Here is a 22,376-nt window from a genome sequence, read left to right as displayed (position 1 = left end):
GAGTGCTGTTCATTGGCCGAGTCCAGGTGGATTCAACTCCAGTGCCTCACTCACACAGTCCCTGGCACATAGCTGACCGTCAGGAAATATCTGTCCAAGGGACCTGCCCTAGTTTGCGCAGACATTTACGTGATGGGTAAAGAAAATTTCACAGAAACTACTCTGAAATGTATTTTCAAAATGACATTTTTATGTAGACGACTTTACAGGCAGATTCTATGGCTTCTCTTTTTCCAAGACACCATTCTCCCTTTCTCTTTTTCCAAGATCACCTCTATAGTCATATTAAAACACCTTTCAGTTTTGAAACTGGGTAGGGGCGTCTCCTTTGCATAACGTCCTCTTTTTCAGAGGAACCTCACAGGCTGTTCTATTCCAAGCCAAGGGAAGGACACATACTCACAACAGAGACATTCTTCCTTTTACTGGGGAATCTCATTTTGTTCAAATATTGAGTTTCTATTTTATTTAAACTTTTTATGTTTAATTATATTAAGCAGAATTAAGTTGCAAAATGAGACTGATAGAATTTAACTTGGAATTATTTAATTCAAGCTTTCCACAAAGGGCAGCACAACTGCTGGCTCAGGGTCACAGAGACCTGGTAGCTGGATCAAGATCCCAATTTTTCCAAATACTGTCTCAGCACTTTTAATCATTACAGGAATCGCCACCATTTCCTTCTCTACACTCTAAGGATCGGCAAATTCCAGCCTACTTTGGAGCTTAGGAGTTTTTACATTTTTAAAAGACTGTAATAAAACAGAACAAAAACAAAGAAGAATATGAGACATAGATGGCCTATGACTCTCAAAGGCTAAAATATTTACTCTTTGGTCCTTTACATAAAGAAGTTCCTATACTGTATTCCAAAACACCCTTACCAGAGCAATTTCAGGAATTTAATACTGTTAAATAATCTCTAAGGCAGTGGTTCTCAACCAGGGGCAATTATGCCCTGAAGGGGACATTCAGAATGGTTGGAGACATTTTAGCTCAGCACAGCTGGGGGTGAGTTGCTACTGGCATCTAGTGGGTGGAGGTCATGGATGCTGTTAAACATCTTCTGTGTGCAGGACAGCTCCCCACAGCAAAGAATTATCTGGCCCCAAATCCTGCTTGAAAGGGTTCATTCGTGTATTTCTTTTGTTTTGTTAGGATTTTTTCATCTACATTAATTATATACAATCAAAAAAATGCCAAAGAGAAGTTCACATCCAAAAATCTTATAGAAGTTTGGGGACAAATACTACAACCTATGAGGAGAGGCTTATTTGGGCAGTTAGGCAAAGACCAGATTTTCCAGTGTAACATTCCCCACGATGCAGTCATCTTGCTCTCCTAGAGCTCTGTCCTTTATGGTCTAAATCCTACTGTAGAGGACCCCAGGAAACTGAATATGGTCTAACTGCTTGAATGATAAAGCTGGTGAACTGCCACTGGCCTTGAGACTTGTCAGGATGCCCATTACTGGCAGGCCTGACCCTCTGTCTGTAGCAGTCACCCACTAGGCCAGGCTTCTCCTAACAGTGTGTAAGACCCCACTATGAGCAGTGACCTGCCGAGGAGGCAGGACACACTGCTTTGCTGCCTAGTCCAGCTGCTTTGCCTTTCTGAACATAAAATTACAAAGGAAGAGCTTGCATCCAAAGGATAGGGGATCAAAGACCCTTGGGTTTAGAAGGCACCTTAAAGGTCATCTCTGCAGACACTGGAATGTGCTCCTAGCATTTCAGGGTGCTTTGTCTGGTGACAGGTGCTGTGATGCCTTGGGCAGTCCATTCCCTTCGATGAGTTATCCATGTGGCAAGTACTCTTAGGAAGGATTGAGGGCAGGCCTGAAAGGGCAGCATTCGTGCATCTGCTGGACCAGCCAGTTGCCTCTTGCACTTTATTTTTGCACTAGGAGCAAAGTAAGGAGAGAGCGATATCTCGTTTCATTCTCCTTGCATTTCATAGGAGGTGCATCCGAATAATCCAAGTTCAATATCATTCCAGGATTGCCCGACTTCTAAGCACGTCATTTGTGTGAATAGTATCATCCAATGCCCACTCTGTTTGTCTCATTTAGATCTGGGGAGCAATCTTTTACTTCCCCATGTAGATAAGCAGCTGGGACAAACTTTGGGTAAACTACTAATTTAAACTGAAATTTAAATAAAAAGCTGTAGTGTGAGAGGAAGCCCACCTTTTTAATGACTCAGAGTATCTCGACAGATGCCATATTAGAGAAGGATTTTTTTTTTTTAACAAACACAAAGACTGAACCTCTCAGGATTCACCAGACTTACAAACCGCATCCAACAGCTGAGCATTTAACTGGTGACTTCTTGTGCTAAGTAAGAGAAGGAGAAGTAAGCTAGAAGAAGTTATTTGTTTCCTGCCTGAGAGGTTGCAGCATCCCTTGGCACAGGAGCTAGGGGATCTGATCAGCTCTGACTGTGCGGTATATGCCATCTGGTACCTGACTCCGGGGCTCAGTGTGAGCCCCAAGTGATACCTGAGATAGGCTTGAAGCAGACCTTTGAAGTCACCTGCTTGGTAGCACATCACAGCAAGCAGGCCTGTCTGCAGCACTGCCTGTGCTGCTGCCACATGCCCGGAAGGCCACAGAACTTCCAAGGAATCCTGCCAGACTGATTTAATGACCAGCAGGGGAGGTGAGTAATCTCTAACCTTTAAAAGACAAAAAAAAAAAAAAAAACAAGAAAAAAAATAAAAGGAAAATCAACACCAGTTGTTATTTCACATGGGAAGCCCTGAATAATGTCGTGCCTTCAACTTCAGAAGTCATATTTTGAACAAAAGAAGGCAATGAGGGAACAGGGAAGCTATTTTTATCTTCTTGCTCTCTAAGAAATCCTCTTGAGAATATTATTTCTGGTATTTTGAAAGATCCCCATTGTTAGGTCTTTTACTTGAGGTTTAACTTGTGGGCTTCAAGTACAGTCAAGATGAGGATTTGAGTGCAGGCAGTTACCTTGGGAAGTGACATCCAAAAACATCAGTAAGGAAGTGAGCACATGAAATAGGGACTAGCAGGAAGCCAGTCAAGGGAGTGTTCTCAAGACAGTGTCCACTGCGGGCACCCTGGGCTCAGTCTCATTGGGGAACTCTGGGAGACACTGGGTAACCTCTGTCCAAGTTATCCCAACTGTGGGTGAAGGACCTGCATATTCTTCTCCCAAGTCTCCAGCCATCATTAGTTGATCCAGCTGCATCCCAGGACAGTAAATAAACCACTAGCAATTCCAGATGCTCTATGTGTTCCCATAATCAGAATTGTTTTTGTTGTTGTTTTATAAAAGCCACAGGCAAAGAGCTGCAGGTGTTCACGGTGAGTGGCCTTGACATGTAGAGGTGAGTGTGAATGGAGAGAATATGGGTGGGACCCTGAGGGCATCTGCACTAAGGGTCTTACACCCACCTAGAGATATACCTCTAGGAGTTGAGGGCCCATACTGCTAAGGGATGTTCATTCCTTCACTCACCAAGATGGCCATGACCTAGGCAAGAATGATCCAGCACAGCTGTTCAGTTATTCTTGAATTTGATAAGTAACTGCCATTTTCAGTTTTGCCACTGGATGGTGGTAAAGATGATTCCAAGCTGGACCTGGACGCCACCCGGATTTGTGGTTTTATATGCCAAGCCCCCACATTTGAGTGGCCTGTGTCCAGCCCCTCTTCCCTTTAGGAATACAAGAGGAGTCTGCAGGCCCCCCTTTCACAGCCCCCATCTTCACACATCTACTTGTGTTGTCCAACTGCCCCCCCAGAAATGCATTCACTCCTTACTATAAGGTCAAACTCACATGTCTCCTACCTTATGAGGCCTTCCCAAATTCATGGCTCCCTCCCTCCCTTAAATCTATCTGGCTTTCAGTTGTATCCACATTCTTTAATGCTTAACTAGATACTGTTATATAATTTACAGTATTGTTATTAAAAGTTTCTCTTAAACAAGATCATAAAGCTCTTCAAGGGTAGTCCCAAGGTCTTATCCTCCCAAATCTCCTAGAAATTAGTATAATGTGGAGTGTGCAGCAGGCGCTTACTAAATTGTTGCTGGTTGATAGTTCGTAGGATAGAAAACGTGCTCTGCCTTCCCCATTCATTTATTTTGCTCGAATATAATTTTGCTGGGTAGCATGACCTTGTGACTTCTTTAGATCTGTCTTCATTACTCATCAGTGATAAATTTTGGTTTCAAACTTGATGATAAGCAATAAGCATCCATTCTGCCTCAGGATCTGCTGACAGTTACTTTCTATGAGGAGAAACTCATATAAAGAAAAACCAAAACCAAACACCTGACCATCTCTTTCGGTTCAGTAGTTCAGAAAGATGTAAACTTGACCTCAGTCTCCAGTGGTCCATTCCCATTTTGGAGGGCAGAGCACTATGCTGTTCCCAGCAAGCACCCCCAAAGTCAGCTCTCCACTGCATGTGTCCTTACTTACATGAAGTAAAGTCTCAAAACACTGGCCAAACCCATACTCAAATGTAAACATGAAACATTTTTTTTAAATCAAGGAGAAGTGGTTTTCTCAGCCATAGCATCAGTGTTCAAGAGATCACCATTCTGATGTCATTCAGCCTTGCATTTCTCAAGAGGAAGCCCAGGGTAACAGAAAGACTTGTTCTAAGAGGTGAACTTAAAAATGATGCTGGTACAAAATCAGTGTATCTCTGGCGAATTTAACAGAAACAACAAAACTGTTAATTTCTCAACATTAAAGGTGAATTTCCTTTGCTCATTCTTCCATGGGCTCCACAAATTTGTCAAATACCATGGCTCTGTCAATTCTTTCTAATGTCTCGATCAAAACTGCATCTCTGCTATTCAACTAGCACAAGTGCTCAAAAAAATCTTTGTGATACTCAGTACCTTCATTTTTTGAGTTTTGCATTGCTGTCTTTTGTTTTTATTCTGGTTTTGGTATAGCATGTAGGCAAGTGGTCATATTGAGTAAACTGACTGTTCTTAGTTTCTTTATGCCCACACCTCACCTGGTCATCTCATGAAAATACAGATTCTGATTCAGCCTGGAGTGGGACCTGCAATTCTGAATTTCTAACAAGCTCTCAGATGATGCAGATGCTGTCGGTCAGTGGAGCACACTTTGAGTAGCAAGGCTCAAATTTGGCTGTTGTGAACAGAACACTGGATTTGGAGTCTGGAAAGCCAAGCTCAAATCCCACTTCTCCTAAGTATGTGACTTCATTTAAGTCCCCCAACCTCCCTGAGAAGCAGGTTCCTATCTGCACTGAGTGTAATAGCATCCCCCACACCCACTCAGGGTAAGGGTGCAGTGAGATAAGATATGTGAAGGCACTGCTCAATCATATCCTTCTATAAAGTGTGTTACCATTGTTGCTATTTGCTTTGAAAATGGCTATTATTTCCTCATATATGCCAGCTCTTTCAGAGTCATTATTGCCTACTGAATAAATACATGTAGGCATTTTTTTCTTTGATCTAAGAGTATGCAATAATGGGTGCTCCATCTAGATTCTCAATACTCAGACTGGCAATCTGTTGGTCTTTAATGACTCCATTTGAGTCATTACACAAGATTGGATTCATCACATGCTGAGCATACAGCTCCTAAGTTCTTAGGCAGGAAGAGCTGTCAGTGGAGATGAGCAGATTGCATTCCAGCTCATCAAGGTGGTTTCTCAGGGCTTAGAACCTCATCTTCATGCTTGGCAGGGCTTTGCACACAAAGGAAGCGTTCACTTTTTGTCCAGAAGTATCTTTGGAATGAAAATCTCTGGGAGTCTGTGGGCTCCGGTTTCAAGGTTCTCTTCACCACTCCTCACAGCCTGGCATGCCAGAAAGGGACTCTCCAGTAATTTAGGCGAGAGAGTTGGGAACTCTCCTCTTTCACTTAATTTACATGACTACAGTGTTTCCCTGGGAAATCTTGCCGACATAGGTAAATCTGCAAGCACTTCAAAGGGAAGAGTGTGTCAGAAATGCCAGAGATCAGGAGAACCAGGCAAAGTGATAATTGTAAAGCCCTCTGAAACTGTGAAATGTAAAATTTTGTTGCCTGGGGGTTTTAGGTCAGTGCCTTCCCTTCCCTTGTCTAAAATTTCTTTTCAGAGGGTTATAAAAGAAATCTACAATTATTTAGGATCAAAAATCAAATCCACCAAAGAAAAGTTCTCCACCTTCCCGGTTCTCTATGCCTAAACTCTTCAAACAAAACTAACCTCGGTGTAAGTGAAGATTAGTAGTTTTTCTCAAATTTGAATATGCTTTTCAATTCCCTGGGAATTTGATTCATGTTCATATTCTGATTCAACAGGTCTGGGACAGCAGGCCTGAGCTTCTGCATTTCTAACAAGCTCCCAGAGCTGCTGCTGCTGGTGGGCTGAGAACCACACTGACTAGATCAGTGGATTGGTGGACCTGAGGAAATTTTGTACATCCTGACTAACTGGTGCCATTGAACTGCCTCCAGACTCTAAAGCAGTGGTTCTTCACCCTGAGTGGATATCCCCTGGAGGGCTGGTCCAAACACGGATTTCAGATCTCACCCCAGAGTTCCCAATTCTGTAGGTCTGGGGTGGGGCCTGAGAATTTGCATTTCAAACAGGTTCCCAAGGTGATGCTGTTCCTGCTGGCCCAGGGACCGCACTTTGAGAACCAGTGCTATAAAGCATCCTAGTAATTAGCTGCCAGGACTAATTCTAAAAATGCAGTTTCTCTCTCTCTCTGTAGAAACCTGGACAACAGATACAGCAGGGTGAAAAAGGTATTTGTTCAGCCATTAATTTTGAATGATGCTGTCATTCCAAGGGTAGTATCTACTACAGAAGCCTGAACTTTTAGGATTGCAGTTTAAGGCAAGCGTATTGGACAGAGGGCCCTGCCCCCGATTCCTGTCTCCAGGAACTGGAGTTTAAGAGAAAGGGACTGAGTAGAAGAAAGGACACTTAGAGATGAGGGAGAGCTAGCCCCTCACTCCACACACATAGTGTGGATGTTGTTACTACCACCACGGTGTGATTGCCAAAGCTTCCTTCCTTCCAGAGACTTCCCACACAGGGTCACCTGCCATTTGCCTTTGCAGAAACATAATTTACATCAGACCAGAAGGCACAGCAGGTACACATAGGAGCTACATGTTGTGTTTCTGAGACAAGGACCCAGCTCTGTGGTTGCTAGAGGTGAGGTGTCCATGGGGAGGGCCCTGGCAGCTAATGTTCAGTTTCAGCTACTGACTGATGTCAGTGCTGTTAGAGAGAGGTGAGGTAGAACTGGAGTGAAGTTCAGTAAGTACTGATTGGACATAGTGGAACTCGCACTGTTTCAGAGCCCCAAAGTTCTGTGTTTGAGGCTGTGAACAATCAAAATGCCTGTGATAAAGTCGTTTATCCTCTCTGGGGTCTTAAATTTCCTCAGCCGTAAAATGGGATCAGCAATACCATCATCATGGTGTTGGAGGACAGAAGCAGATGTAATGTGTGTAAGCAAACTCTGTAAAGTGCAGTGTGCCTAAAGCCACACAAATCTCCCAATATCTGCACTGAATGCACACGTGTGTGTCTGGAGCAAGAGAACAAGCTCCTGGGGATTCCCAGGGGAGAAGACTAACCACCTTAGTCACTCAGTTGACACATCTCACATCACCATCTCCTTTTACAAAAAGTGCCTGTACAGTCAGTGACTACCTTTTACTAACCAGAAGCTTTGTTGACATGGCCTCGTGCTCCCAGATGATGCAATATTACATCAGTCTATATTTTTACTTTGAATTACCTAAGGAGAATTTTAAAATAGCATATCTGATCATCCATCGTCTACACTTCTAAAGCCTTAGACCTACACTGTCTAGTTCAGAAGCCACTAGCCACATGTGGCTGTCTGATTTAAATTTAAATTAATTAAAATAAGAAATTCATTTCCTCACTTGCACTAGCCACTTTTCAAGCGCTCAATAGCCACATGTTTCTATAATAGACAGAATAGATAACATCTTCATCATCAGGAAAGTTCTATTCGACAGCGCTGCTTTTCACAAATAAATAAATGATATATCACATAGCTTAAGTAATAAGCAGAGGGATCAAGATGCAAACACAGATCTGGCTTCTAAAGCATCATTAAAAAATTAACTATACCACATTGCCCCCCATGAAATACAGAAATAGATGAGTAAGGCACGCCCCCTGGTGTCAGATGGCCTTGAAGTAGTATTTCAATCAGTAACAGAGTAAGGAGGAGCTTTCAGTTTCAGCTTTGACATGCAAAGAACTTGGAAGTTGTCACTCCCATCCTTACAAAAGGAAAAACCTAGACGAACTGAAAATCGACGATTTTTCTTGAGCACATCAAGAACTGAAGTCACAGGGCAAAGTGTCATCCCCAAATCTGTACAGGCATGGAAAAAATCTGCTAACCTGGAGCACATGTCTCTGGTAGAAACACTTAAATGGTAATTTTGACCAAATGCTGGAAGCTTAGTGTGGAGTGACAGGAGAGTGAGAGACTCCTGGGGGCTGTAGTCACTGTCTTTGTAGGCAGAGGGATGAGGGAGCTCACACTTTCTTAAGCTTTCCCTCCAGAAAACCCATCAGATACCCAAGGTAAAGATCTGGCAGGGACTGGAAGAAAAGTAACCCTCCTGAATTCACCCAGTCTTCTGCATAACAAAGGGCTACTCTCCAAGGAGGAGGACTCTGCCAGAGCACAATTCTGAAACTTTATCCTAGGTTCCTCCTTCCCACTGGAGCCCCCTTTAGTTTTTCTGTCTCACGCTAAGTTGGGGATGCGGAGTTCACAGGTGTCAGGGCTTCAAGGAAATTGATTAGGAGTGCTGCAGCCAGGAAAGGGAGTAGGAGGCAGGGGGAGAAAGCTATACCATTGGAGAAATATCTGCGAAGGTCATAGCCCCAGGGCACAGGCCCACTTAAAGACTGAGATTTCTTCAAAAGATTATATAGCATTTCCTCTCCCGTCACCTTACCACCACACCAACAGGGCTCCAGTATAATAATAGTGGATTACAGCTGAAGAGCTACAAGACACAGACTCTCTCTGAGGAGGAGTACTTAGGGAAGCCAAAGTTAAGAGGAAAGACAAAAAGAACGACAATAGAGAAATTTGAAGCTTTCTGGCACCTATAGCCACAACAAACGTTAAATACATCCAAAGTCCCAGATTAACATAAGTCCTTACAATAAAATTCTATTTACCTCAGTTCCTACTAACTGATACGACATGTCTAGCTTTGGAAAAAAAATTACAAGGCATGCAAAAAAGAATACATAGTCTGAAGAGACAAAGGAAGCATCAGAACCATACTCAGATATGACACAAATGTTAGCATTATAAGACAAGAAATTTAAAGTAACTATGACTAATATGTTATGGACTTTCATGGGAAAAGTAGACAGCATCAAGAACAGATAGATAATGTAAGCAGAGAGATGGAAACTCTCCAGATAAATCAAAAAGAAATGCTAGAAATCAAAACTGTAGCAGAAATGGAGTGGCTTTGACAGACCATCATCGGTACACTCAACACAGTCCAGGAAAGAATCAGTGAGCTTAAATACGGGATAAAAGAAATTTCACAAATTGAAACACAAAGAGACAAAAGAGTGAAAACACCCCAGAACATCCAAGAATTGTGGGACAATATCAAAATAACATACATAATAATTAAAATGTGAGAAGAGAGAATTCAGCAGAAGAAATATCTGAAATAATAATGGCCAAAAATTTCTAAAATTAATGGTAGATACCAAACTGCAGATCCAGGTATCTCAGAGAACAGCAAGGAGGACAAGTACCCATAAAAGCACACTTAAGCATATCATATTCAAACTACAGAAAACCAAAGACAAAGAGGAAATCTTGAAAGAAGCCAGGGGGTTGGGGTGGGGGAACACCTTACGTATAGAAACAAGGATAAGAACTACATCAGACTTCTTATCAAAAACCACACAAGCAGGGATAGTGGAATGAAATGTTTAAAGACTTGAAAGGGAAAAAAAACCACCAACCTGAAATTTTATAATTCTGCAAAACTATGCTTCAAAGTGAAGGAGACATAAAAACTCTCGGACCAAAAAACAAACAAACAAACAAAAACCATGACAGAATTCATTGCCTACAGACCTGTTCTGCAAGAAATTCTCGCGCAGAAGGAAAATCACATAGATCAAAAATTCAGATCTATATAAAGAAGAGTGTTAGAGAAGGAATAAATGAAGCTAAAGTAAAATCCTTTTAGTTTTCTTATTCTTAATTGATCAAAAGATAACTTTAAAGCAATAATAGTAACTACATATTGATTGATTATAGCATATGAATAAGTGGAATGAATGTCAGCCATGTCACTAGGGGCAGGAGGGAGGAATTGCAACTACTATGTTACAACTGTACTACATATGAAACATTACAGTATTATCTGAAGATGAACTTAGATTAGGTATAGATATAATTTGTAGGTGCTAGGGCAACCACTAATTTTTTTTTAGAAAGATGTATAATTGATATATCAAGAGAGGAGATAAAATGGAATATAAATTCTCAATTAAAATCAGACAAGACAATAAGTGAAGGGAAAAAATAAACAAAGAACAAATGCAACAAATAGAGACTAGTTACAACTATGGTAGATATTAATCCAACCATGTCAATAAGTACTTTAAATACAAATGGTATAAATATACCAATTAAAAGGCAGTGACTATCAGAGTGGGTCAAGAAAAAATAAGGCCCAACTCTGTGTTGCCTACAAGGAACCCACTTTAAATATAAGGACTCATATAGGTTAAAAATGAAGGGATAGAGAAAGATGTACCATGCTAACACTAACCAAAAGAAAGCTAGAGTAGCTGTATTAATTTCAGATATGGATGACTTCAGAACAAGGAAAATTATCAGGAATAAAGAAGAGCATTGCATAATGATAAAAGGATTAATTCTCCAAGAAGACATAACAATCTTAAATATATATACACCTACAAAGAGAGTATTAAAAGACATGAGGCAAGAACTGATAGAACTGAAAGGAGAGATAGACAAACCCACTATTATAGCTAGAGACTTCAACATTCCTCTGTTAGTAATTGATAGAGCAAGCAGGCAGAAAATCAGTAAGGATATGGATGACATGGACAGAAGTAAGGGCCAGGGTGTCTAATACTCGGGAGAGTCATGACCCAAATTTTATAATGATAGTTCTTATAGAAGTTTAGAGGTTAAGTTAGAGAAGCAAGCTATTGGAGAGGGGGAGATCCCCTCCTCCACCCAGGAGACTCATGTAAGTTTGTAAGCAAGAGGCTTTTGAGTACAACAGCTGCAGAAGGAGAAAAGGGGGGCTAGATTAAACCATTTCCCAAAATGTGTTTTAGTAAAAATTTCCTGTGATGCTGCAAAGAAAATTGGCTTCTGTGACCAAATAACTTTGGGAAACAATGAATGTAGTCGCCCCATATCAGATCCCTATATTGAATGCACATTAGCATATCAAAGGCTTTTAAAAGTTCCCCTGTAAAGAAATCTATTTAACTCTATCCAGTTCAGCATTTCTGAAATTTATTTGATCATGGATACATTTTACTTTTTTGATGACCCTTATTAACATCCCAAGGAACCAATGTGCTTCAGAATATAGACTGAAAATACTATCCCCAAAACAGGGAGATGGAATCAATAGGACTTGAGGTTCATTGGATCTGTGTGTAAACAAAGAGGAAAGGGTGATGTCGGCTTAGAAGTTTCCCACTTGGGTAAGTTGAAAGAGGAGAAGGATGTTAACCATAACAGGAAACAGGTGGAAAAACAAATCTGGAGGAAAAGATTCAGCTACTGGATATATGCCAGTTGAAATACTGCCATAATATGTATTTGCAAATCTTCAGGGGGCAGTTGGAAATTCATATTTGGAGTTTGGAAGGGAAGTGAGGCATTAATGTGAACTGGGGATTGCTCAGCATAAAAATGACAGGCCAAACCATGGAGATGGAACTCATAAACAAGAAGAGTTTATGAATGTGACAAGATCAGAAGTGCCAGAGATAGAATCTTGAGTAATATCAAATTTACAAGGTAGGTAAAGATAGAGGAGTCAGTGAGACACTAGAAAGCCAGGTTGAGAGGTAGGAGGAGAGGAGAAAGTTGTGTCATGGAATTCATCATGGGAGAGAAGGAGGGTTTTGGTCAAACCACACATATTGAGCACCTTTGTTTGCCAGGCACATAATCAAGGATGCAGCAGTGAAGAAACCACGTGCATGTCTTAAGGGAGCCTATTGGATTCCCATGAAAATCTCAAAAATGCTTCACCATCTTAGATAAGTTTAAAGTATTATTTTGACCCTGCATTACTGACTTAACTGTGTGTATCTGCTGAGAGTTTAAGAAAATGAGGACTGAAAAGTAGTCACTAGATTTACCTGCTCAGAAGTCATTGTGGACTTTTGGTTGAGTGCTGGGATAGAGTCCAGAATGGAGTGATTTGGGAAGTGAGTGGGAGGTGAAGAAATGAAGTTAGCAAGCATGAATCACTCTTTCAAGTGTAGTTGGAGACAGAGAATGTAAAGAGCCTCTTAAAGAAGGGGAGCAATGGCAGAAGTTGGAAGGGAAGCAGGGTCGGTCAATGAGGTCTTTTTTAAATGGGAAAGACATAAGCATATTTCAAAGCTCATGGGAAGGAACTAGTAGGAAAAGTTTGAGGACGTGAGAGAAGAAGGGATAAACAATACTAGGAAGAAGGAAAGGAAAGCCAGAACCCAATGGAAGCAATTGATCTTAGAGAGAGGGAGGGTCATGGCCCTGACTTTCACAGGAGGGGAGGATAGAAATGAATGGATGTGGGTATTTTTAGAGCTATGGTGGCAGCATGTTGAGGGTAATTCCCATCTGATGGCTTGGGGTTTTCTCTGCAAGACAGAAAACAAGGTCAGTAGCTGAAAGTCTTGTCAACTGCTCAAGAAAGTGAGCATTTGTCATTATACTATCTATGAACTTGGAGGTCAAATGACAAGGAATGAAGAGACTAGGTGGTAAACTGGAAGCAATCTGTCTGGAATTTGGGTATGAAAGTGAAGAGACAGTCTCTTCCTCCCTTTTGCCTCAAGATGGGCAAAAGTATAGAGAAGAAATTAAAGTGGAAGTGTGAGGCAAGTTAAGAGTGCTCACACTGGATACATTTACACCTCAGAAGAAAATGGATTATATAGAAGCAAGGATTTCTTTTTCTTTTTCTTTTATTTTTTTTAACATAAATTAACCCATTTATTATAGGCTAGCAACATATCAAATGGTGGCGCTTCTACTGGTCCTTCAATTCCTTCAGTCTTCTGATGGCAGACTTTACTGTGACAGCAGAAGTGGTGTTGTAGGTCCAGGCACCACCAGCTACTACTGTTTCCATGCAGGAACCACAGTGCCAAATGCCCACAGCTTGTCTCTTCATCTTGGTTTTGCCACAGAAGGAGCAAGTGTACTTGGCGTGCTGGCTGATTTCAATTTTCTTCACCATTTTTCTGAGGGAGGCACCATAGCGGGTCCCATATTTACCCACGATCCCGACCTTCTTGGTGCGTTTAGCCATGTTACTGCAACCTAGGTCCCAGCCCAGAGAGCCTTTTTCTTTTTATAAATTTATTTATTGGCTGCGTTGGGTCTTCATTGCTGCACATGGGCTTTCTCTAGTTGCTGTGAGCGGGGGCTGCTCTTCATTGTGGTGCACAGGCTCCTCATTGTAGTGGCTTCTCTTGTTGTGGAGCATGGGCCCTAGGCGCATGGGCTTCAATAGTTGCAGCACATGGACTCAGTAGTCGTGGCTCACGGGCTCTAGAGCACAGGCTTAATAGTTGTGGCGCACGGGCTTAGTTGCTCCGTGGCATGTGGAATCTTCCCAGGGCAGGGCTCGAACCTGTGTCCCCTGCATTGGCAGGCGGATTTTTTACCACTGCGCCACCTAGGAAGTCCTGAAGCAAGAATTTCTTAACTCCAAGAGTTGTTTGGCATTTGAATGGCTCATCAGAGGAGACTGAAATGACCTAGAATGGTTCAAAGAGAGGTTGGGATGGTGTGATCTCCAAAGGTGACATGGCCTTAGAATTCCATCACATATCTCTGGTTCTCAACCCTGGCTACGTGGTAGAATCCCTGGAGGAATTTAAATATACCGTGCCTAGGTCTCACACCCATAGATTCTCATTCCATTGGTCTGAAAACAGGGTGGTGGCCTACTCCAAATGTGGTCTTCACACTGGCAGCAGCAGCAACAGCAGCATCCCCTGGGACCTTGTTAGGACTGCAGACTTCACCCAGGCTCCACCCAGACCTATGAGATCTGAATCTGTATTGTTACAAGATTCCCAATTGATTTGTGTACGTATTAAACTCTGAGAAATGCTGGACTAAAGCATGGTCTAGAGCAGGGCCAACCATGGGTACTTTTTAAAACTGCCCTAATGTGCAACCAGAATTGAGAACCACTGCTACATAGAAAAAGAGATCCTTTTGAAACTGTATTAAATAAGCTCATGTGATAAAATGTCATAGTATCCCCACCCCACACACACAAAGAGTGCATGTAAAAACTGGTGAAATTAAACAGGGCCTATAGTTGAGTTAATAGGATTGTACCAAGTCAGTTTCACGCTTCTTATCATGTACTATGGTTATGTAAGATGTGATCATTAGGGGGAAGCTGAGGGATGGATACATGGGAACTCTGAACTGTATCTACACCTTCTTGTGAGTCTTAAATTACTTTAAAATAAAAAGTTAAAAAGAAAACGTAAGCTAAGAGAAAGCCTGCCTAGGATGAAGAACAGCTGCTCTCCATCATCATCTAAGAAATAAACAGGCTCCATCATTCATTTGCAGCGGAGCCATTGGAGAATTTAAAGCAGAGGGATGACAGGTTTGGATTTGTGTTCTAGAAAAATAAATCTGGTGGAAGTTTGGAGGATTGACTAAAAGCAAAAATGATGAGTTAGGAACCTGTTTCTGTCATCCAGATAGATTATAGGGGCTAGAACCAAATCAGGAGCAATGGAAATGGAGCACGAGGGGATGGATTTGAGAGATTCTGGAGGTAAAATCAACAGGATTTGATGAATGATTCAAGGATTGTCAACCTTGGCTGTGTGTATGGGCCCCTGGGAAGCTTTTTCAAATACAGGTACCTGAGCCCTTGCCAAGGGATTCTGATTTAAAGGTGTGAGGGGGAGCCCAGGCATCTGAGTTTGTAGAGTCCCACAGGTGGTTCAAATGGGCAGGGCTGAGAGCAGCTGGCTCCGACTGAGGAGGCGGGAAGTGCAGGGTAAACCTCACAGGTTTTCAATCCAGTCGTGCTGGAACCAACAGAGGATGAGGAGGAGGCAGCAGAGAGACAGCCAGGATAAATTAGGGAGGTAGCCCTTCCTCTTGCATTTGTTTTATGTTGAGTAAAATTGTAAAACTGAGTTAAAATGTGTAAAGCCATTATCCTTGCAACCTAGCTCTCTTCCCATGGCTTATCTAAACGTATATTTTTAAATGAAAATAAAACCTTAGTTCCTTTGTGCCATCCTAACAGAACTTCAGCTTATTTAAAAATGACAACAGCAGAAATTAACACAACATTGGAAATCAACTATACTTCAATTAAAGAAAAAAGCCAACAATAGCAACTTTCTGTTAACCCCAAATTTTGAAGGATTTATACAAACAAATCTTCAGGAAGCTAGGCTAAATGCTTTGAGAACAAGGTGAAATTCCTTGTTTTTATTGCTGTTGGCCCCTCTGCATATTCAGGAAAGCTCCTCCCAACCTTTCTCCCAAATCCATGTAGATACTGCTCCCACTTTCCTTTGAACAAGTCTTTCCTTTGGGGTTAGTGAGGCTGTTTTTTTGGAATCCATCCCAACGCTTGCTCCTGCCCGCCACCACCCCCCGCCCCCCAACTCCTGGGTCAACAGGACAGCAGTCAGCACTCACTGATAATAAACCCCCAGATTCCATGGAAGGGCTTCTGGGGGCACGCACCATGCCCTCCGAGCTTCAAGTCAGAAGCAGCCAATGGCTGCTGGTTTATCTTTTTCAGGGTGACCCGCCAAAGCCACCAGTCTCCTCCTCGTAAAAACAGTCTGAGGTTTCCCCACTGAGAGTCGCTTGCTGCCTATTGGGGTCTCTCTTAGTAAAGTTGTGTGTAAAGCACCGTGAAAATGTTGCCATCTCAAAATGGTCTGTTCTTCAGCATTTCCGTTTTCCCCATTAGAGACATTTTTGCCCCTTTTTTGAGAAGTTACAAAGGTCACTGGTATCCATTATAATAATGCAGAAGCACCTCATAACATATAATAAGCACAATGCAGAGTGTAACGATGATTTAAATGGTTAATGTAAGATGGAAAACACTAAGGTGGCATTTACAGGGATACTTATCTGTTTACGTCTCAGCTTCCTACTAGCTATGTTATTTACAAGGTAACAGAGTAACACCTAAGCTCATCCATTTCTTAAATGAACCCAAACTAAGTTTGAGATCTGTAGGCTGGTTTATATTGATTCGGATAAACCTACTTCAGCTTGGAAAAGGGGAGAGGAAATGATAGACTGAGAATTTAAAAATCTCTTTATTCCTAATTCCAATGTCCTATTCTTTCTAGAACAGCCTATATCAATAACTGCCTGTTGAGAGCTGGGCTGGAAAAGCATTACAGTACTGTTTTGTGTTGTGTTTAAATTATCACAGCATCTTTACTTTTAGACATAAAAGTACATATACTCATTGTAGCAACCATCTTTCCCCACATGTTCTGGTTCCTCTTGCTTGTTTGTTTGCCTTTTTGTTTATTTTGCGTTTTCCCCCTCCGTATTTGAGAACTAGCTCCTTCTTTAGCTTGATCACGTCTCAATATTTAACTAGGTTTCAGGCCATGCAAGCGCAAGCTGTTTATTGCATGCTACTGATGCCAAGGCTATTGGGCAAGAGTGTGTTGGCTTGTCCAGAATGTTTCTGTCTTGAGTACTGTGTGCCTGCTCCGTGCTGGGAGTGGGGAGATAACAAAGCCTAAGACTCAAAGAGCTGAAAGAAGTTGTCCTTATAATATGGCAGCTGATGAGACAGATGGTCCACATGCAGGGGACCAGGGAGGACCTCGGCTGCATTTCCAGGGCAGGCTTCGTGGAGGAGGTGATGCCTGAGCTGAGTCCATCACTCCTCATGAGTCCAAACTCCCAGAAGGGAGGGCTGGGGACCACAACTAGGCTGCTCACTCTGCAGCCCTTTCCAAAGCAGCCTCACTTTCTCATTACTCCTGCTCTGCAGCATCTTCTCCCCCTAAACAGAGAACATGGCTCTAAAAAGTGCCCTGCAGATCCTTCCTGCCTCACATCAAATAAGGCACTGCAGAATATCACGTTTAGTAAGCCTTGCCATCGTGCCTCCCACGGAAAAGAGAAATGCTACTTCTCACAAAGAATAAAGCCCTCACGTCATGAGACAGGTAGTGGCTCTATGACAAGAACACCAATAGATAGCCAGGAAGAATATGGGATTTCTAGGCATTAAATTAAAACCATCATGTGCCTCATGAATAGAAGCTCATGGCTGAAGGTGCTCATTCTGATTGAGATGGGGAGAGGTTCCAAAATTTACTAAGAACCTGTGATGTGTTCCTCTGCCAGGCACTCTACCTACATTGTCCCATTCAGAAATCAACAACACTCTAGATAGTAAGCCCATTTTGATGATGTGGAAACTGAGGCTCAACAAAGGGTGGTCACCAGTTTGGTTAGATATGAACACAAGTCTGTGTGACCCCAATATCAGGCTCTTTTTAGCATGCCAGGCTGCCTCTGGAGCTCTTCTATTTGGCTTTCTTTACAAGCCAGCCCCACTTGTCTTGAACTTAGATATTCTCTTACAAATCAATAAAGAAAAGACACAACAATCCAATAACCAAAGGGGCAAGCAGCTTGGACAGGCACTTTGGAAAAGAGGATAGCCAACATGGCTAATGAGCATATACAAAGGTGCTAAGCTTCAGGCATCGTGGAAATGCACATTAAACGAAAATGAGGTACCAGTACATACCCACCAGAATGGTAAAAATTTTAAAGACTGATAATACCAAGTGTTACTGAGGATATGGGACAACTGGAACCCTCATACATCGATGGTGGGAAGGTAAAATTGTACAATCACTTTGGAAAATTTAAACTAAATATATGCCTACTCTCTGATTCTGAAATTCCACTCCTGTGTCTCTATACCCAGTGGTATGCTGAGGCTGGCTCACACTGGCTCCTGAATCCTGACTGGGCACATCTCTTCCTAACCCACATCCCCTGGTAGCTTGAAATTGGCCATGGTGGGGGTATTTACAAATCTTACAAGTCAGAGCTGTTTTTGTTAGAGAACTTACTATTACACATTTACCAACTCACCACTGTCTATACCTGAGAGAAATGAGTACAGATGTCCACGAAAGGACTTGTACAAGAATGCCCATTGCAGTTTTATAGCTAACAACCCGAAAGGTCCACCAATAAGAGAATGAAAAAAATACATTGTGGTATCTTCATGGAATGAGATACCATGCAGCACAAATTAAAATACAAGCTATAGATAAACACAACATGGATGAATCTCAGAGGCCTTGGGCTGAGTAAAAGAAGGCAGACACAAAAGAGTACAGTTGACCTTTGAACAACACGACCCTCTGCACGATTGAAAATCCATATATAACTTTACAGTTTGGCCCCCAAATTCGTGGTTCTACGTCCACAGATTCAAGCAACCACGGATCATGTGGTACTGTAGAATGTACTTACTGAAAAAAACCTGCACATAAGTGGACCCACACAGTTTAAACCTATGTTGTTCAAGGGTCACCTGTACATACTGCATGATTCCATTTATTAGAAACTCAAGAATAAGCAAAGCTAATCAATGTTGCTAGAAGTCAGAATAACCTTCCTCTGGGGGTTGTGCGGGTATTGACCAGAAGGGACACAAGGGAGCCTTCTGGGTGCTGTAGATGTCCTGTGTGTCTTGATCCAAGCAATGTTTACATAGGTACGTACATATAAAATTCATTGAGCTGTACACTTAAGGTTTGTGCACTTTCCTATATATGCATTATAGCTCAATAATGAACAATGTACACACATACACATTCTATTCAGTGACCCTGTTAATATGGCAGAAGCGTTAGACCACCATTCCAGCAGAGCATCCAACAATGGTGAGTACTGACATGAAGAAAAGCAGTCTGAATCTTGGCAGACAAATCAGCTCAGTTTTACTGACATCCGACACACTGCCATCATGGAGACTTTCAACACCTGTACTGGCAGCACTGCCAATGCATGAAGCATTTGCCTCCACCAGCACATACTCCCCAGGCACATCACCGCCTGGGAAGGAATCCAGTGAACACATCAGCTGTCTCACCCACACACCTACCACCGTAACAGCAGAAATCCAGAAATGTAAAGATAGGGACTCTCATCCAACTTGGGCAATATTCCAGCACTTGCTGTCAACAGAGAACACTGAAGCCTGAGACCTTACCTGCTGAGATGTTCCAGAAGGATGCAAAGAGGCTGCTAACTGTATTTCTGAGTGTTTTTTTTTTTTTTTTCAAATAAAGAAAAGCCAAAGAAATGCCTTCTTCCTTTATCATCAGCAAGAAGAAAGATGAGAGAGCATGTCATCTCACAGTTCTCCATTCCTGGCAGGATGCAGGCCTAATCCTTTCTAGAGGAGTTACAGTGCATTCTTGTCATCAGTATACCCTGGACCCAACATGTGATTAGCTTTAAACCTTAATGAAAAGACTGGACTATGCCCCAAACAAGGGAGAAGTGCTGTTGGTAGCCTCCGGACATTTACATTCATGAACATATCAGAGCCACTTGAGAAATACTGGCTGCAAACCTACTGCATGCAAGTTGGCAACATCAAAGAAATGCCTCCACCATCTAAAGACAATATGAAGAGAAGCTCAAAAGATCATAAATTTACGCCCTAAGGGTTGAGTTTTGACATAACCATTATTTGAATACACAAGAAACTGGGGGGTTGCTTTTAAAATGGTTTAGTATTTGGAGGATACTAGGAAACTCTAATTCCAGAGGCTTTGAGTGTTATTAGACATCTTAGTTTGGGTGCCCCCAGAAGCAGACCTTAAAATAAGAAATCAAGTAAAGGTAGTTTATTTGGAAGTTGAAGGGCAACTAGAAGGGACACAGGGCAGTGAGACAAAGGGGAAGGGGCTTCAGAGGGTATGTGATCAAGCAGACCAAAGCTGTGGGCAACTAGATCACAACCCACTGGGGAAGCTCTGGGAACCAGTTTAAAACACACTCATCCATGAGTAATTCCACCTATGGGGAGGGAACTGGGTATTTCTATGCCAACTCCCACCTGTCATTGCTTGAGGTCTGCTCCCAGGGGATATTAATTCCCCAGAACTTTTGGTCTGCCAAGAAGATGGCAAAGCGAGCTCTCTGACAAAGAGGGGCAGGTACTGGGGTTCAGTTAGGCAGGTATGTTCTCAAGAGGTAAGGGCTGCAGACTGTGAACAAGATGCCAACCACATCTGCTACAGAGGAACTTGAAGCAATTGGCCAAGAACTTCTGCACTTGTATGGTCTATGACTGCACTTTAGAATCATACATACAGAAAAGTGAAAGGCCACACATCGGCTAGACCTGCACATCTATAAGCCTGCAATTGATAGATGACACGTTAAGACCTAAACCTGGGAAATGCAGTTCAAGTGTTTAATCAGTACCGCAGATTTAAAAGTTGCCTTCAGCTTCTACCACCAGACTTATTCCGTGGGCTAAGCCATCCAGATCTGTAAAAAGGTGGAGACACCAACCTTCTGCCTCCTTCAAGCCAGTATGACCACTCACTGTGGTTCAGATCTTCATTTCACCAATGAACTAGTTATTGCATTAATGTTTTAGTCCAGTTCCCTGCCTCCACTCTCCAGCCTTCCCATTCCAGCTGCCACGTTGCAGACAGAGCAATCTTCCTAAGACACAGTTCTGATCACCTCATCCTCTGTTTGAAACCCTTCATTGGCTCTGAGGTGCCAACAGGACAAAGCCTGTCTTCCAAGTTCAGCAGGCAAGGCTTTGTGTGATTTGGACCTTGCTTGCCTCTTTAGCTTTCCTCTCAGTTCCCCGACCAGCCTGAATCACTTCCTTTTCCCCTGACATCTGTTTTGTGCCTCGACTTTGCCCATGCTGTAGCCTCCACCTGATGTACTCTCCCCACCAGTTCCACACCCCATGCCAAGCCTATGCCTGTGGTTAATTTCTTCTCATTCTTCACGTGCTAATTTAGAAGTCACTTTTTAAAGAAGTCTTCCCTGGTGCCAGCAAGGTTGGTGTCGGTGCCCATCCCTCAATATCCAGTACTTGTCCCATCTTAGAACTCCATGCAGGTTTTGTAACTGCCTCATTGCTTGTCTGTATCTCCCATAGTCTGCATGCTCTGTGAGGGCAGAGCCATATCTATCTTGCGCACATCTTGACGTAAGATTTACTAACAGTTACTAACACATATTCACTGAATGGCTGAATGTGAAGATCCTCCCTCATCTCGCCTGTCTCCTCTCTAACTTTGTATTCCATTGAGCCCCCCACTGCTACACACACTCCCCCCAATATACTAGACTCCCTGTACCCCTCTTTCCTCCTATCAAAGAACTGTAACACTTTACTTCACTCTGTGGTTCGCCTGTGCTAACCAATTATGAGAAGCTGCCTAAAGTCTCTTCACTAGACTCTAAGTTTATTGAGGGTAAAACTATGTTGCAATCTCCCCAGGGGCTTATATTAATGTCCAGCATAGTGTAGGTACTTAGTACATGTTGAGTAAATGGTTCATTGCTATAATTGGTGATGAAATGCCTAAGACTTTCTCTGTACGCCTTCTAACTCCCAACAAAATGCTCTGGCCTCCCACCTGCTACCTGCCGGAGACCCATCACAGACTTCATATCTGCAAGCCTTGTAAAATTTCCATCAACCAAGTCTGTGAGCCACTGTCGGCATTAAAGCAAGATAGAATGACCCAGAGTGACACCTTTGGACATGAAAGCAACCTCTGCTCCTGGCTGAACGAAGCCACATCAGTGAGACAACCAAGGGGAAGCTACCTGTCAATTCCAGCAAGGCCAGTGTGCTCAGGGCAGGTGGCTGGAATGTTCTCAGGGTGCTGTGGATGCACCCCCACCCCTGCAGCAGTGAACAGAACTAGGCTACGTGAGAACTGAATCTTGCAAAACATCAGAGCCTTGACATGGAAGGAAGTTGCAATGGTGAGAAGGTAGGTGTGGCTGGAAACAGTTAGAGACAGGAGGAATTTCTCCAGATTCCTTTCCCA

The 22,376-nt window shown here is 42.5% G+C and overlaps 2 protein-coding genes across 2 annotated transcripts in view; one reads left to right on the top strand and one right to left on the bottom strand.

Moving 5' to 3' along the window:
* PTCHD1 (patched domain containing 1) overlaps positions 1-22,376 on the top strand; it is a 52,126-nt gene that overhangs the window by 4,067 nt on the left and 25,683 nt on the right. The gene's annotated exons all lie outside the window — the stretch shown is intronic.
* LOC130841818 (60S ribosomal protein L37a-like) lies at positions 13,240-13,609 on the bottom strand. The gene has a single exon (XM_057718359.1). It carries the CDS (start codon positions 13,580-13,582, stop codon positions 13,301-13,303), a length of 282 nt encoding a protein of 93 aa, XP_057574342.1. The 5' UTR covers positions 13,583-13,609; the 3' UTR covers positions 13,240-13,300.

This window comes from Hippopotamus amphibius, chromosome X, assembly GCF_030028045.1.
Source record: "Hippopotamus amphibius kiboko isolate mHipAmp2 chromosome X, mHipAmp2.hap2, whole genome shotgun sequence".
NCBI classification, from domain to species: Eukaryota; Metazoa; Chordata; class Mammalia; order Artiodactyla; family Hippopotamidae; genus Hippopotamus; species Hippopotamus amphibius.
This window is presented reverse-complemented; position numbering and strand designations above follow the sequence as displayed.